Source organism: Monodelphis domestica, chromosome 1, assembly GCF_027887165.1.
Source record: "Monodelphis domestica isolate mMonDom1 chromosome 1, mMonDom1.pri, whole genome shotgun sequence".
Lineage (NCBI taxonomy): Eukaryota > Metazoa > Chordata > Mammalia > Didelphimorphia > Didelphidae > Monodelphis > Monodelphis domestica.
In genome coordinates this window covers 519,456,368-519,473,468 of record NC_077227.1, presented here as the reverse complement: position 1 = coordinate 519,473,468, position 17,101 = coordinate 519,456,368, and the positions used below count along the sequence as shown (strand labels likewise).

Genomic DNA, 17,101 nt, shown 5'->3' with positions numbered 1-17,101 from the left:
ACAGTCCCTGCTCACAGCAGTTTTCATCTTAATGAGAAGAAAGTACACCTGTGGTTCAACTCCAGGACAAATGAAAAGGCCAGAAGTCCATTGGGTGCTTCTGTGGGAGGAGCCAGGAAGGAATATGAAAGTCAAAGCAATAGGGCAGGTGGTATATCTAGTAAGTATCAGAGGCAAAATTCTACCTCAGGTCCTTGATCCCCCCTCCCTTCCTGTAGGAGAGGTGGGGGACTTACACATGCAAATGCCAACTCTGTACAATTCCAAGCACAGCAAGAGTGCTTCAGCCCATCCTTTAAGGGCCACTCAAAGAACTTTATGACCTTGGATTTGGCTGTTCAGAGATCACTGGGGACTTTGGAAAGAGTTGTTTCAATTGAATGGTGCTGTAGGAAGCTACATCACAAAATGTTACAGGTTATACCCACATTCACATCCCTTGAAGGGATATGAGCATATGGACAAAGTCAAATAGAAATGGAGCCACTAATCCCTGAAGGAATTAAGGATCCCTGTGGATTACACATTGAACTCATTTAAAAATGTGATTTTAGGGGGCAGCTAGGTGGCTCAGTAGATTGAGAGCCAGGCCCAGAAATGGGAGGCTCTGAGTTCAAATGTGGTTTAAACATTTCTTAGTTGTGTGACCCTGAGCAAGTCATTTAGCCTCCATTGCCTAGCACTTACTGCTCTTCTGCCTTGGAATCTTGGAATACACAATATTGATTCTAATTCAAGAGGTAAGGGCTTTAAAAATGATGTTTTGTTTCATTGAATTTATATTTATTTTGTTAAATATTTCCCAATTACATTTTAATCTAGTTCCCACAGCACTCAAGAGAATGGTGGACCACCTGTGCCCTGTCATGTGTTTGACACCTCTATAGAAAATTGCTTCCTTTTTGTAGCCTCAGTTCTTAGCACAGTTCCTGGAACATAGGTTCTTAATAAATTCCAGATGAATCAAATTTAAGGTGTCTTCCAGCTCTGACATCCTTTGGTTCTGTGATTTAAAGTAAATTACCTCTATTTCTCTTCACTCAATTAGTCTAAACTGATAAACATTCAATCCAATCTCATCCAATCCAACAAGTATTTATTAAACTCCTACTATACATATATGAGATACCATTTTGGGTGACAGGGATACAAAGGCAGAGATGAAACAGTCCTTGGCTTCTCAATGAGCTTAAATTCTGTTGAAAATCTCTGGAAGAAATGCTTCAAGTTTCAGGTATTAGTTGTTATCAATTTAATGTTTCTTAAAAGCAATAACCAGTTTTCTTTTTGGATCTTTTGTCCATTATAGCTCCAAATGTTGTGGCTCATCCATGGATCCTTGGAAGGAAATGTCTCCCTGATGCTTATGGAGAATAAAACTGGGAAGGAGCAAAGCCAGACCATCTGGTACTTTGCCAACAGAGAAGGTTTGGGCATTTGGCAACGGATGGTCTTACCTCTTCCCGATGTGTCAGACAGGTTTGTTTCATTCTCTATTCCTTCTTCTGGAGCAGCCATGAGGCAGAGTACACATGATAATATCAATAATTCTCATATCTGTGGCAGCACAAGTTTTATAAAGCACCCTCCTTATGACAGTCCTGTGAGGTCAGTAATGCTATCATCATTATCTCCACTTTAGAGATGAAAAAAATAAAGCTCAGGGACATTAAGTAAATCCCATAGCTCATGTGAAATCGTCCTCATTTTACCAAAAAGGAAATGGAGATTTAGAGTGTTGAAGTGATTTGTCTATACTATATTAGAACCAGATTCTAATCCTAGTCTCAAAACCACAGGGCTAGAACTCTTTCTGTTTCACACACACACACACACACACACACACACACACACACACACACACAATTGATATGAAAAGATACTTATCAAGAAAGTTTCTAAAGCATTTTGAAAAGGGCATAATCCTACCAAATACCTATTATAGCCAGAGAAAAGGAGGAAGGGAGAGAGATAAAGGAAGAAGAACAGAGATAGACAGAGATGCAGAGATATAGGCAGAGGTGCACACACACATTTGAAAAGGACACAAATTCTACCATATTCCTCTTGTAAAAAAAGAAAAGAAGAGAGAGAGAGAGAGAGAGAGAGAGAGAGAGAGAGAGAGAGAGAGAGAGAGAGAGAAAGAGAGAGATAAAGGAAGAGAAACATACAGATGCCAAGACATATATAAGGTACACACACACACACACACACACATACACATACACTATGGAGAGGGAGTTCTTAGTAAGGCTTCTACAGTATTTTGAAAAGCACATAAATCCTAGCAAACATATCTTACAGTCAGAGAGAGGAGAAAGGGGAAGAGATCAAGGGAAAGGGACAGAAATGCAGAGACACTCCTAGAGGTACACACGGTTTCCAATACTCACATACATGGTCTCTGCACCTATGCTGATTGGCAGAGTATTGAGGATTCTATGGGAAGAGACAGTGTAACCACCTTTATTCTTTATTAACAATTACTAACAAATATTAGCAATATTAAAAATCGTACTTTATCTCCTGTGGTGATTTCCAAGTTATTCTCCAAAATGCTTTCATACTTATCATTTCACCAACAGCCCTGTGAGGTAGGCAGGACAAATATTTCATTTTTACAGACCAGAAAACTAAATCCGAGCAATGCTGCAACTTGCCAAAGTTGGTTAGTGGCAGTGCTGAGAGTACATCCTATAGTATAGAGGCTTCTTCTTTCCTAGGCTGCAGTGCTCCTTCCCCTGCATCATCCCCCAGGAGTGTTCTGACAACAAAGGTGGACAGAATCCTTGGTGCTCAGGAAAATGCCACCATCTCCCACCTTCATATCCTTCCATTGGCATAAAGCTAGCCCAGCATATACAATCTGCCAGTGGAAGACCTTGCTTAAGGAGAAGAGATAAAATTTAGACAAGACAATCATTCTCCCTGATAAGTAAATATTTCCAATCGAATTCTTTGGATGGCTGAACTAATGCATGCTTTTGGCAAGAGACAGACAGATAGACAGATTGACTTATTCCATAGAAAAAAAAGACTTTTAAGAGATTGGGGGGGGGGGCCTAAGAAGAAAGTCATTCTTAGCATTACATTCCTATTATTCCCATCAGCCTCGGTGTTTAGGAGCAGCATAGTCCTGAGGAATGGATATTGGATTGGGCCTCATTGGACCTAGAACCACATCCTGGCTCTGCAACCTCTGAGCTTTGTAAACCCAGGGCAAATCACTTAACATCTCTTTTCCTCCTCTGTGAAATGAGGTGGATTTAAAGCACCTCCAGGCCCCTTCCAAATCTAAATCTGTAATTGAATGCCAAGCAAATTCAAATTTCCCACTTAACAGACTTAATTTTGAAAAATTAGAGCAAAGAGCTCAAAACTTAGTAAAGTAGCAGTTTTATTGGGCCCCTGGTTTTCAAGAAGCAGGCTGAATTGGGAGTTTTGACAGCCTTTACAATCATTCCTCATCTCAGCAATTTATGTAGGATCCTTGATTGCTAAGTCCCTTCCTCTGTGCTTCATGGATACTGCTATTTCCAACCTGAACTGTATGGAGAAACTGAATGCCATAGTAGAAAGAGCTCAAACCTCTTTGAGTCACATTAAATGGGGTTTATAATGGAAGCAGAGCAGTAGAGAGAAAAGAGTATTGGATCTGGACTCAGAGAATGTGGGTTTGAATCCCAATTCTGTCATTTATTTTAAGCAAATATCCTAAGTCCTATCAACTTCAGTTTCCCAATTTGTAAAATGAGGGATTTGGATTTGATGAGTTCTAAGGATCCTTCCAGGTCTAGATCTGTGATTTTAATATATAGCTCACCCAGGTCTGAGGTTTTTGTAAGACTGGAAATGCCATAGAAATATGAGCACATTATTGCAGCTATGATGCATCAGGGTGATACCATGACTAGACAGTCAACCTCAAAGTCAGGAAAGCCTGAGCTCAAGTCCTTAGACTGCATCACCAGCTATGTGAGAGTGGGAAAGTCACTTAACATAGTGACCTAAGGCACTCTCTAAGAATAGAAGGCAAGCTGCTGATCAGCATTGGTGAAGGGACTTTCCAAGATGGGACTTTCATACACTGATTAAATCAAAGCAGAAAAAATCATCACTTGTTAACAGAGAAGACTGGGGTCCTACCCAACGACCACATCTGATGACAGTAGGTTAATAATCAAAGGCCCTAGTCTTTGAGGCTTAGCATCCCAAGACTAATGGATTTAATTAAAAGGGGAGGGAGAAAGTCGAAAGGAAAGGAGAGGATGAGAGAGCATATAAGCTACCACCAGAGATAAGGTTTTTTTGTTCTTGGGGATGTTGAGAACTGGGCAAACTGCCCAGGCTGTGAAGACACTGCTAGGGTCCAAATGGGAGATACTAAATGGCAGCTATGGTGTAATGGGAAGAACCCAGGATCTAGAGTCAGAAAATACAACCTGTTTTTTAATGTTAGCTTTGCCGCTGGCAATTGGGTGACCTCAACCAAGTCACTTTATCTCTGAAAGATGCAGTTTCTTCTTTTAGAAAGAAAAGAGGTCCACAATCCCCCGGGATTCTTCCTCCAAAATTTTATGATCTCAATTCGAAGGAATTGAGAGTTTTTCCAGGTCTGAGTCCTCTTTTAGTTTGTTGTCTGGTTTTATTTTGATATTGGGTCTCTCCATCTCACCTAGGCTGGAAACAGGACAGCCACCTAATAGCCTGATCCCAATTCATAATTTTCCCTGCTCTGTTTCTGGCCTTTTGGACTTCACCTTTCTTTTTCTTTTTTTTTTAAACCCTTATCTTCCGTCTTTGAGTCAATACTGTGTAGTGGCTCCAAGGCAGAAGAACGGTAAGGACTAGGCAATAGGGGTTAAGTGACTTGCCCAGGGTCACACAGCTGGAAAGTGTCTGAGTCCAGGTTTGAACCTAGGACCTCCTGTCTCTAGCCCTGACTCTCAATCCACTGAGCTACCCAGCTGCCCCTGGCTTTACCTTTCTGAGGCATCTTTGCAACTCCTCAGTCCTGGAGTCTTACCACATTGGCTCTGGGCTTAGTACAGCTCAGGATCCCTATTCCCAAATGATCCACCAGCTTCAACTTCCCCAATGGCAGGGATTATAGTCATGTGCAGCCATGCCTCTTTCTCTCGTGGCCATTCTAGAGGGGTACATGAATGAGACAGTGATTGCAATCAGTCCCATCCACTAGACTGAACTCTCCTGGGGATTATTAGGAGTGAATTAGCTTGGTTTAGTGATGACCTGGAATCTAAGAAATAGGGAATCATGAGAATGTAACACACAAATAATTAGTCAGTCAACAAACATTTATTAGAGACTTACTTTGTTCCAGAAATGGTACTGAAACATTGGTATCATAAATGGTTGTTGCTGTTCAGACATCCAACTCTTCATGACCCAATTTGAGGTTTTCTTGACAGAGATACTGAAGTAGTTTTCCATTTCCTTCTCCAACTCATTTTACAGATGAGGAAACTGAGGCAAACAAAGTAAAGTGATTTGCCCAGAGTCACACAGCTAGGAAGTATCTGAAACTGGATTTGAACTGAGATCTCCCCAATTCCAGCTCTCTATCCACTGTGACACCTAGCTTCCCCTACTAAGGTACTAAGAAAGGAAAGACAAATTTGTGGTCCTAGCCTTATAGAAATGTATATTTCAATGGACAAAACAATATGCCAAATCATAGTTTTGCTGGGGATCGTAGTTTTTAGGGCAACAGATTGTAATTACACAATGGTAAAAGGAAAGAAGAGACAGAGTAAAGTCACCAGTAGTGAGAGGAACCAGGAAAGACCTCCTGAAGGAGGTGGGATTTGAGTTAAGGTAGCCAAGGAAGTCAAAAGGTGGAGACGAGAAGGAAGATTCCAGGTATGGGTGACAGCCCAAAGATCTGAAGTCCAGAGATGCTCAGGGAACATCAAAAAAGACAATGTTGCTAGATCAGAGATTGGAAAACACTGGGTTGTCAAGAGTTGTAAAAGCCAGATGGTTTTATAGGTAATCCTGGAGGCAAGAGAGCCACTGGAGTGGCTCGTATTGAGTACAGGGTGAGACTTCTGCTTTACGAAAATTCCTTTGACAGCTGAGCAGAGGATGGATCATTGTGGTGGTATTGGCCAGATTGTTGTCATAGGCCAGATAAGATGTGGTAAAAGTTTGCACTAGGGTGGAGACTATGTGAATGGAAAGAAGGGAATGTGTACGAGAGGTTCTGGAAAGCCAGAAATGACAAAACTTGGCCAGATTGGTGTTTGGATGGAGTGCAGGAGAGGAGTCAAAAATAATGCTGAAATTGCCAGTCTGGGTGACTACGAGGATGTGATGCCCTCCACAATCAGAAGACAGATAGACTCAGGCATAATCTGTCTTCAGAAACTTTGTTTCCAGAGTTTGTAGCACAAGTATACCCTGGTGAACATCTGTAATTGGTTCCACAAAAACATGATGCTGGGCAAAGGACTGGGCAGTTAGATCTATAATAATGTCTCTCTCTGCATAAGCAGTAAACAGACTGATGTTCTGACAAATGAACACCATGGGGGCCCAAATGCTAGCGAGGCTTCCTGCTGACAACCCAAATGTGTGACTCTGCTGATTGGCTGAACACCAGTGCCAGGTGAGGTTTGCAGTGTTACTACAAATGGGGCTTCATTATAAGGTATTAATGATGTTATTGCAAAACCATATTGGTTAACATTCTGTAGGGTATGCCTGTATATATCAGCTTTTGGAAGCATTCCTTGATGTCAGAAGTAGCAGGTGGAGTGATATTAAAATATAATTAAATACTACTGGGCTCAGGGGCTGGTAACCTATGTTCAAATCCCAGCTATGCTACTTGCTACTGCCCATGTGACCTTGAGAAGGCTCATTAACCCTTCTGAGCCTCAGTTTTCTTATCTATAAAATGAGCAGATTGAACTAGATGACCTCTGAGGTGCTTTTCCATTCCAAAGCTATGATTCTGCCAATTAGAAGAGAATAAAGCAGAGGCCTTAACACTGAAACAAACAATACCCTCACAAATTATGTGGGACTCAATAATTACAAGTTGACCGAGAAGTATGGCAGAGTCACATCAATGGTCAGCCAGCTGGGCTGCTGCTTAATGCCTAGAAATATAATTAGAGGTAGATGATCAAGGCAGCTTTCCCCTAAGGTGCCCTGATTTTCAGGGTGGACATATTTTAAATAATTATTTTTAATTGCATTATTTTGAAGTTTGTTATCATCTTCAGGAACATTGAAACATTAGCAAAAATAATTCATGAAAATGGGAAGCTCCCGATGTATTTTTTTTCTCTCCCCTTTGGAGTTGCTCCACACCATTTAAAGTCCTCATTGATCTAGCCCCACTCTGCTCCTTCACAAGGAATGAGCTCCCCAATAGCATCCTCTATCTCCTTACCATGGCGCAGTGTCCCATGGTCTCTCTCCCCATAGGTGATTTGAAGATGCTTTTAGTTCTGCCTGGCCCTGGGGCCAGTTCATACTGCTTGCCCTGAGCAACAAAATTGCTTTTATGGTATCTATTAATGCCCTGAGAATAGCATGAAGCTTACAATAACGTGCCAATGGCTATTTCTAATAGTAATAATAATTCACATTTATTGAGTCTTTTTGATTTTACAAGTTTCTTTCTTGTCTCATTGTTTTTTCTATCCACTTATAATATAAATATAAAAATATTATCCCAACTGATGGATGAAGACCCTGAATACAGCCAGCAAGATATATCTAAACCCTGATATTATATTTCTATTTTATCCTTTAAATGTATCTGGCCATCAATTTCCTTTTGACTCAAAATGAGAACTTGCCCTAAAGAGCAGGAAGATGTTGATAGTCACCTACATTCTTCTCTCCCCTTAAGGCAGGGTGGATTATGACTCCCAAGTTCTCTCAGGAAAAAACAGAGAGGAAAGTTGTAGAAAGAGAGAGGGAAAAAAGTGGGGGAGAGAGAGGCTAGTTTAGGAAAGAAAAGGAAAGAAGACACAGAGATGACCAGACACTTGCTTTCAGAGAAGGTGAGATAGAGTTAGCTAGAGTGAAAGCTACTGCCTCTTTCAAGAACTATCACCCTCAAGGTGTCAGACAATGGGTCTCTTTTCTGAAACCCAACAAGGAGGAAACTGGAACTTCCTTTTCATTGAACCCTGACCCAACCCTCTCTATGGCACAAATTAGGAAGAGTTTTTCCTTTAAAAAAATTTATCCTCAAGCTAAAAGGAGGGGAAATGGGACATAATGAGCAGAGAGTTGTCTACAGAAGAAGGAAGGAAGGAAGGAAGGAAGGAAGGAAGGAAGGAAGGAAGGAAGGAAGGAAGGAAGGAAGGAAGGAAGGAAGGAAGGAAGGAAGGAAGGAAGGAAGGAAGGAAGGAAGGAAGGAAGGAAGGAAGGAAGGAAAAAAAATAACCTTGGTCAAACTGCTATTCAGTGACCCAAGCAACTCTCTAATACTGTAAGGTACAGAGAAGGTAGAAACCTGATATAATAGAGGAAGTTCCTCTCACATATCTCCCTCTATTACTAAAATCGCAGGTCCATTAAAAAATGCTAGAAACTTACATTCTCTAAAACATATTTGATTTTTTTAAAAAACAGACATTTTTAGCCAGGGAAATTGCAAAAATGTAGATACATGCAACTATTTTTCATCAGATGACAATCCTCTGAGTTACCCATTTCAGAGATTCTCTTTTCTTTTTTACTGTCTGCTATTCCATCCTCCACAAAGTCACCAAAATAAAACAGAGGGTTGACCATATCATTCCCCTCCTCAAGTAACTTCAGCCAGCAACTCATGGCTTCTAGGATAAAATAAGGCATCTTATTCTGGAACTTAAAGACCATAATGTGCCTGCAGCCCACCTTGCCAGACCTATTTCACATGACTCCCCCTCACACTTCCAGCCTCCTGCATTCTGTCCAAGCTGACCCACATACTGTGCTTCTTATATAATATTCAATCTTCCCTCCCCCCACCCCAAGCATTTGATTATCCCCTAAGCCTGGCCCTTCCCTTTCCAAATGAGAATTTAATTCCTCTTTAGCTAATACAATTCTTAGCTTCTTTCAAGGGTCAATTCAGGTGTCACCTGCTATATCAGCCTTTCCTGATTGCCCCCCAATGGATAGGAGCCCACTTTCCTTTCCCCAAAACATATTATATTACTTCATATGTACTTTGTAATTACATATCTCTGTACATGTGGAATCCCCTCACTAGCATGTAAGTTCCTTGAGGATACACAGTGTATATATAATTTGTCTTTCTATCATTTGTACCAGTAGTACTTGTACTTTGTAATATATGTGTGTGTGTGTGTGTGTGTGTGTGTGTGTGTGTAATGCTTGTTGAATCAAATTTAATTTCCTCCCAATAATTGTTCTAACTTCCAATTTCTTTGAGAGGAAGATCCATTGTGTTTCAGTTTTCTTGAATACTTTATATCCTTTTTAACAAAATATATTATTGAGCAAGACACTAACCTCCCTAGGTCTCAGTTTCCTTATCTTTAAAATGTGGGGATTATCTAGCTATATTTTGAGATCTTTTCCAGCCTAAATCTATCATTCTGAATCTTCTAAATCAACAGATATAAGGATAGTTTTTACATACTTTGCAAAGACCTATTGAACAAATCTCATTATTACATGGATGTGGAATATACCATAGGCCATATTTTGTGTTAAAAAAACAGTAACTTTAGACAAGCCTAAAGAAAATGGTGGATTTTGGATATGATGATATATTTTGTAAGATTAAAATTAATATCCAATAACTGCAAGTATTATATTTTATAATATTTATTCATAATCACTTGAAACAAAAGAAATAAAAGGAAAAAAGTAAAAGCTGAGTGAAACCAGCTTTCCCAGCTGTGATCAGGGGGAAAAAGAGCATGAGGGCGGAGCTACACTAAGCATATCTTCCCTACCTTAGTACATAATGGAAGAAGGAACATGGGAAGCTGGGATTTAGAGTCCTGGGGAGAAAATCCTATTTACACAATTCCATTCCTATAATCATAGTGATTAAAGATGAAAGTCAGACAAAAGACATTTATTTAGTGCATACTCTGTTTTTAAGAAAGTTCATCTAAAAATCTCCAAAGCTCCCAGAGAGTCCAGCTTTTTAGATCCATTTTTCAAAGTAGGATAAACTAAGGTATAAAATACTAAAATGATTTTAAATCACTTTTCTATGAGCAAATTCATTAATCTTAAGATTGTGCTATTAGAACTGGAAGGGGGTCAGAAGCTACTGAGTCAAATTCCTTTCTTTTACAGATCCAGACAAGTTAGTAGTCTATATAAAGTCAAACAGGTAGTTAGTAATAGAGGAAAGATTTGAATTCAAGTACTTTAACTCCAAATTCAATAGTCTTTTCACTGTACTATGATACCTTCCAAAAATTGCCTATATACTTTACACCACAAACCTGAGTTTTTACCAAGTGTCTGCTAGAGGTCCAACAGTGTCAGATATATGAACATTATAAGCATTTTTGTGGTCCAGATGGAGGATTACAGCTTAGATCTCCTATCTGTGTGCAAAGTGGTGTTTCAGAAGGATGAATCTGGCATGTATCTACAAGACAGCTTAGGGAGGCAGGCTAGAAACCAGGGGACCAGTTTTCTATTTCAATAGTCCAGGTGTGAAGTGATAAAGGCCAGAACTAGTGATGTATCAGTGGATGTGTATTGGAGACAGAAAGAAAGGGAAAATGGTTAAGACTTGGTTACTTGGAAGAGAGAAGAAGAAAAGGAATGAAGGATGTCTCCAAGGCTTCAAACCTGGATGGTCAGTGTGATTAGAAAGATAATGAGTATAGCTTCAAATATACTGAGTTTGAAGTATGGTGGGACAAATGGGTCTAGATATACACCAGACCATCCAAACCTACATGCTGTAGGTCATCTGTGTAAAGGTCAGAGTTGAGACCTTAGTATGGGTGAAATCTGAAAATGCTTTGGTAATGCTGTCCTTTGGAATGCTGTCCTTTTCCCATTGAAACAATTTCACAAATGGTGCTGATATTCCCAAGTATAAGTGACAAAAGTCAGTTTAAATCATACTATCCCCAAATGCTGCACAAAAAAAAGAGTTTTATGCTGCTATAATGCTAACATTAATTAAAATTTTAAATTATTTTTATTTATCTTAAATGCTGATACTTGAGGAAAATAGATTTACAGAAAGCCAAAAGAAAGTTTTGTGTTAATTCGAAGGACCATAATTCTGAGTACTTTCAAGTTTGAGAGGGTACGAGCAACTGTTATAGTTTGACTTTTTCAAATTACAGAAAGAGGCACTATGCTATACAGTAGTATACAAATCACTGCATATATTATGTAATTTTGACATAGTTGCATTTTGTGGAAACAATTGTCGTTCATGTATCTTTTAACTGAAATGAGACTGAAAAATAAATAACCTCAACCAGATAAAACTAAATTGAACTGGTTTCCCCACCATTAGTTAGTTCTCTATCATTTGAGTGCGGGATTTTGTGGCATATACATTTCACTACTCTCTTTTGTTGTTGTATTAATTCTATGATTTTAAAGATATGAATGTCTTTAGGGAAATGTTCAAAAGTTACTGCTCTTAAAGAGCACACTTCAATGACTGTTAAAGAAATTGCAGCAGCTGTTAGCATGAAGAAGTCAAGCATTTCAAGGATAATTTGAGCCTACAATGGAATGACATCAGTCATACTAAAATGCAAAAGGAAAATGCAGACAAAAACCAATGCTATGATGATAAAGTATTACTATGAAACAACCTAATTATTCATTAGAAAACAAGTGAAGACCTAAAGAAGATTGACTGCTAAAGGAATTGTTACTGATTTCTTTACAGTTGAGACTTTTTAAAGTTGTAAGAATGGTGAGAAAATGTGTTCATTTTTTGAAAACTTGCTAATTATTCCTGTGACGTAAAATAGCTACCAATAGCAAGACAGTACAAAGATAGAATACTGAAGATTGGGGAGGGGGGCGTAATTTTTACCAATGAAGCTTTCTTTTTCATTCAAGATTATCATAAAAATATTATCAGAAGAAAGGTATGGAAGCCTATAATCTCTAGGAATCTTCTTCAAACTGTAGAACAACTACCCCTCAAAAATGCTTTGGGCTGTTTTTTTACTTCCACTTTGCTTAGAAGTATGGTTCTTATTGAGAGAAGGATGAGTTCTGATAAATATATTGATATATGGAGAAGACCTGCTGCAGAATCAAAGAAATTCCCAAATGTAGATGGAATACTGCAACACAGCTCCCTACCATGACACACATCAATAAAAGTTGAGAAATCCATCTTGGGGATAGGGGAAAAAAACATTCTGGGGACCTGGGAACTTGCTTGCTTGATTTATTTATATGTTTGTTTTAGAAAAGAAACCCATTTATCTAAGTTGATAGCAAAACAGAAGTCAGAGAAGATATATATTTCTCCAAATATGACAATATATACTAATGATACAAAGTGAAAGCACTTTTACACTGAGAACAAGGTAACTCAATTCAACCTAGAGAGAGAGTCCCAGATCTCATTCAAAGAGGAAAATTCCCAATGTCTCTAGTGTAACATGCTGGAGATAGAGAGACATAATGGAGACTGCCAGATCGTCTCATGTTGGCCTCTTCCCAGAATCTTATTCTCTCTTCAGCAACCTGGAGTGGAGCTGGCATCATTTGTCTTCTCTCTCAAAGGTGAAAGCTAGGAGACCCTGAAGCAACTGACAGATTTGACTGAGTAATCCACATCTCTCTTTTCTCATGCTCTTACCAACTTTGTCTCTCATGGAGGTATGGGGCATTGCTCTCCACAATTCTGGAGAAAGTTTCATGCCAGTGGACTTTGGGGATCAGATTATATTCCTTCCCTAGAACAAAACTCTGTTTGATTAATTTAAATGCCCATTGAAAACAAATGGGAATTGATTCAAATTTATAAGAATGAGTCATTCCCCTCTTGGCAAGTGGCCAAAGGTAATGAAATGACAAATTTCAAATGAAGAAATCTAACCTATTATCAGCCATATGAAAAAGCTCCAAATCATTATTAGAGACATTCAAATTAAGGCAACTCTGAAATTCCATCTAACACCTATCAGATCAACAATAATGATAAAATAAGAAAATGCCAGTTGTCAGCATTTCTATCCTAAAGCAAGTACATTGATGCATTGGTGGTGGAACTGTTAATTGGTAATAGCCATTCTCACAAGCAAATTGGGACTATGCTCTCACAAAAACTAAAGCTGGCATATACTTTTACCCAGAAATACTCCTACTAAACCTACATGTCAAAGAAGTCAAAGAAGTAAGAAGACCCATATGTACGAATAATATTTAGAGCAATTATTTTCATAGAAGCAAAAATAGAAAAAAAAAAGAAATGCCCATCCACTGGGGAATGGCAAAACAAATTATGGTATATGGATATACTAGCATACTATTGTGCCAACAAATTATGAAGGGAACAGTTTCAGAGAAATCTTGTAAGGCACGTATGAATGGATACAATAAAATGAACTGAACTTGGATAACAATTCATACAATAACAACAACATTATAGACACAGACAAGTTAAAAAGATTAAGAATTATGATCAATGCAGTGATTAATCATGATTCCAGAGGACAAATGATGAAGCATGTTACCTATCAATTTTTGACAAAAAGATGGTGCACTCAAAATGCAGAATGAAACATGTCTGAACACAGTCAATGAAAGAATGTGCTTTGCTTGACTATATATATTTGCTACAAAGGGTTTTTATTTTCTTCATTTTTTTCAATTGAGATAAGAGGGAAGAGGGAGAGAAAATAAATACTTAATAATCTTTTAAAATAATTAAATGTAAAAAATACAAAAGGAAAATTTATTGGCTATGTTCAAGTCTTAGAAGATGGACTATTGAACAAAAATATGCTTAGCATCCAGGGCACTTTCATAATGAAGCACAAAAGAACATATGGTAAATCTCGTGAACCCAATGCTTAATCACATGTTAAACAAGTGATAACCAAAGGAGAATATAATGTATATTAAAGTTTAGCAAGATTGTATATATAGGTCAATAAATGTATTTCACTCAGTCTCAATTAATTCTCATGGCATTCTAGTAAAGAGAATCTTGGAACTGGATTCAGGAAAGTTCTAGATTCGAATCCAGGCTCAAATACTTATTAACAGTATGATCACTGGCACCTGATTTGACCTTTATGAGATATGGTTATAAAATGGTCATCATCTCACTCACAATGCCTTTATATAACTACAAGTAAATCGATACATCCCACCTCACAGGATTCCTATGAGAAAAAAATGGTTTGTAAATCTTAAAACCAGAGCAGAGGGTTATGATTAGCGTTTTGATGTTAAAAGATCACTCTGTTGAAAATATGAATAACATGGAAATAGGTTCTGAACAAAGATACATGTATAACCCGTTGGAATTGCTTGTCAGCTCTGGGAGAGGGAAGGGAAGAGGGGAGGGAAAAATCATGAGTCATGTAACCTTGGAAAACTATTTGAAATAAATAAAAAGAAAATTAAAAAAAAAAAAACTAGGACAGCTGCTTCCAGGGTTAGGCTTAGAGATAGGAGGGTCCTAGGTTCAAATCTAACCTCAGACATTTCCAATCTGTGTGAACCTGGGCAAATCACTTAACCCCAGTTGTCTGGCCCTTACCACCCTTCTGCATTGGTATTAATATTGGCTCTAAGATGGGATATAAAGATGTAAAAATATATATATAAATCACCACATAAGTATAATTATTATCTTACCTAAAAATAACATCAACAATAATAAAAATAATTCATTTTTACAGGTTTGCTAATTGCTTTATATGTGTTGTTTCATTTGATATACCTGCTGTTATTATCCATAATTTATAAATGGGAAAACTATGACTGATCAAGGTGACTTGCCCAGGGACACACAGCTAGGAAAAGGGTGGGAATTATGATTTTTTTTTTTGCCTTACAGTAATAGCTAACACTGACATTCCAAATGGGCAGCATAACTAAATCAAACTCATGCCATGCTAACCTTAATTTCTTGTCTTGACAATATTGCTAAATCAGAAAAATGAGGGGGGTTGTTGTCAATATAGTTTGCTTAGACTTTAGCAAAGCATTCAGCAAGGTATCCCACAGTATTCTTGTGGAATAGTCAAAGAGATGAATTAGATGATAATAAAATTAAATTATTTTGGAACTGACTGAATGGTTGGACTCAAAAAATGATTCACTGTCAGTTTGGCAGGCAGTCTCCACTGGAGTGCCCCAGAGATCTGTGCTTGGCCCTGTTCTGTTTAATTTTCATTGATGACTTGGATAAAGGAATTAGAGGCATGTTTATAAAATTTTCAGATGATAATAATAAAAACTAACATTTATAATCTAAAATATCTCACTTGATTATCATAACAGCTCTGAGAAATGTGTGATATTATAATCCCTATTTTACAGATGAAGAAACTGAGACAGACAGAGATGAAGTGATCTGCCCAAAGTAATAAGTATCTGAGTCCAAATCTGAACTCAACTCTTCCTAACTCTCAAGTCTAACATTCTCTCTACTGTACCACCACTGGACTTAAGAGTCAAGAATGATCAGGGCTCTAATTCTATCTCTAGTACTAAATTTGTAGACATGGGCAAATTACTTTACCTCTCTAAGCTAAACTTTCCTCAACTATAAAATAAGAACAATAATGCGATGTGCCCAGGATAACACAGTTTCTAGGTGTCTCACACTTGATTTGCATTCAGGTCTTCTCAACTCCAGATTCAGTACTCTAGCTACTGTACCCCCAACTGCCTATTTTGTGGGCACAAAGCTGGGAAGGGTATCTGATCATTCGAATCCAAAAAGATCCTGAGAGGCTAAAGTTCTGTGTACAATGTTGTAAGGGAAATCCAACTTTTGGATAAATCTAAGTCTAAGTTTGAATAAATGTAAAGTCTAATGTGAGTTAAAAAATCTGTTTTATAAGTTCAGGATGTGGGAGGTATTAATAGTAATAATAGCTAACATTTAATATTATTGTAAGAGCTTTACAATTAATGCCTTATTTTATTCCCAACCCCCAACCATGAGAGAGGTAGGTTCTATTATTATCTCCATTTTATGGATTAGGAAATTGAGACAAAGGTTAAGTGACTTGCCTGGGGTCACACACCCCAGGAAGTATCTGAGGCTAATTTTGTATGCAGGTCTTCCTGACTACTGACTTAGTTCTCTACTCAGGGTGTGTCCTTCCTCCTTGCTAGAAGCACATGTTAATTGGAATTTTTCTGGAAAAAAATCTGGGAGTTTTAGTAGACCCCAAGTTTGTTATGAATCAGCAGTATATTGTGTGGCATCTTAAAGTACTAATGTGATCTTGGGTTCCCCATTAAAAGAGACCAAAGTGTCAGCAATGAGAAAGGGGAAGTCTCTTTGCACTCTACCCAAAGCTGATAAAGGTCAGCCCCAAAAGACAGAACCAAGAGCAATGGGGAGAAATTGTGAAGAGGTAAAATTAGGCTAGATATCAGGAAAAAAAAAATCTTCCTAACAATTAGAGCTGTCCAAATGCGGTATGGTATGCCTTGTATGTGTATTCCCAGGGCTTAGCACAGTGCCTAGTATATAGTAAGAAAGCTTACTGACTTGATTGTTTTGAGAGATAATGGATTTCTCAATCTTGAACATCTTCAAGAAGAGATTGAATGATTATTTGCCAGATATGCTATGGTGGGGATTGTTTTCAGGCAGGCATGGATTAGTCTAGATAGCCTTCGGAGACCTGTCTGGGTCTGAGATTTGGTAATTTACATATACATTTTCCCCTTTTTACTCATTTGATTTGATCATCCTAATACTCCTATGAGTTAGGTTGCACATCACTCTCCCCATTTCATAAATGAGAAAACTGAAGCTAGTCACAGATGAATAGAACTAAGAACTTGAAAGAACCTTAGAGAACGATTATTCTAGCTCTCTCTTTTCATAGATGGGAGACTGAAGCATAGAGACTAATGAATCGTCTTAGAATTTGAACCCAGGTCATCTGAT

The 17,101-nt window shown here is 38.1% G+C and overlaps 1 protein-coding gene across 1 annotated transcript in view; it reads left to right on the top strand.

Annotated features, from left to right (window-relative positions):
• ALK (ALK receptor tyrosine kinase) overlaps positions 1 to 17,101 on the top strand; it is a 1,130,668-nt gene that overhangs the window by 967,119 nt on the left and 146,448 nt on the right. The window contains exon 11 of the mRNA XM_007476029.2: positions 1,310 to 1,479. Coding sequence (XP_007476091.1) covers positions 1,310 to 1,479 — 170 coding nt within the window. The remainder of the gene's footprint in view (positions 1 to 1,309; positions 1,480 to 17,101) is intronic.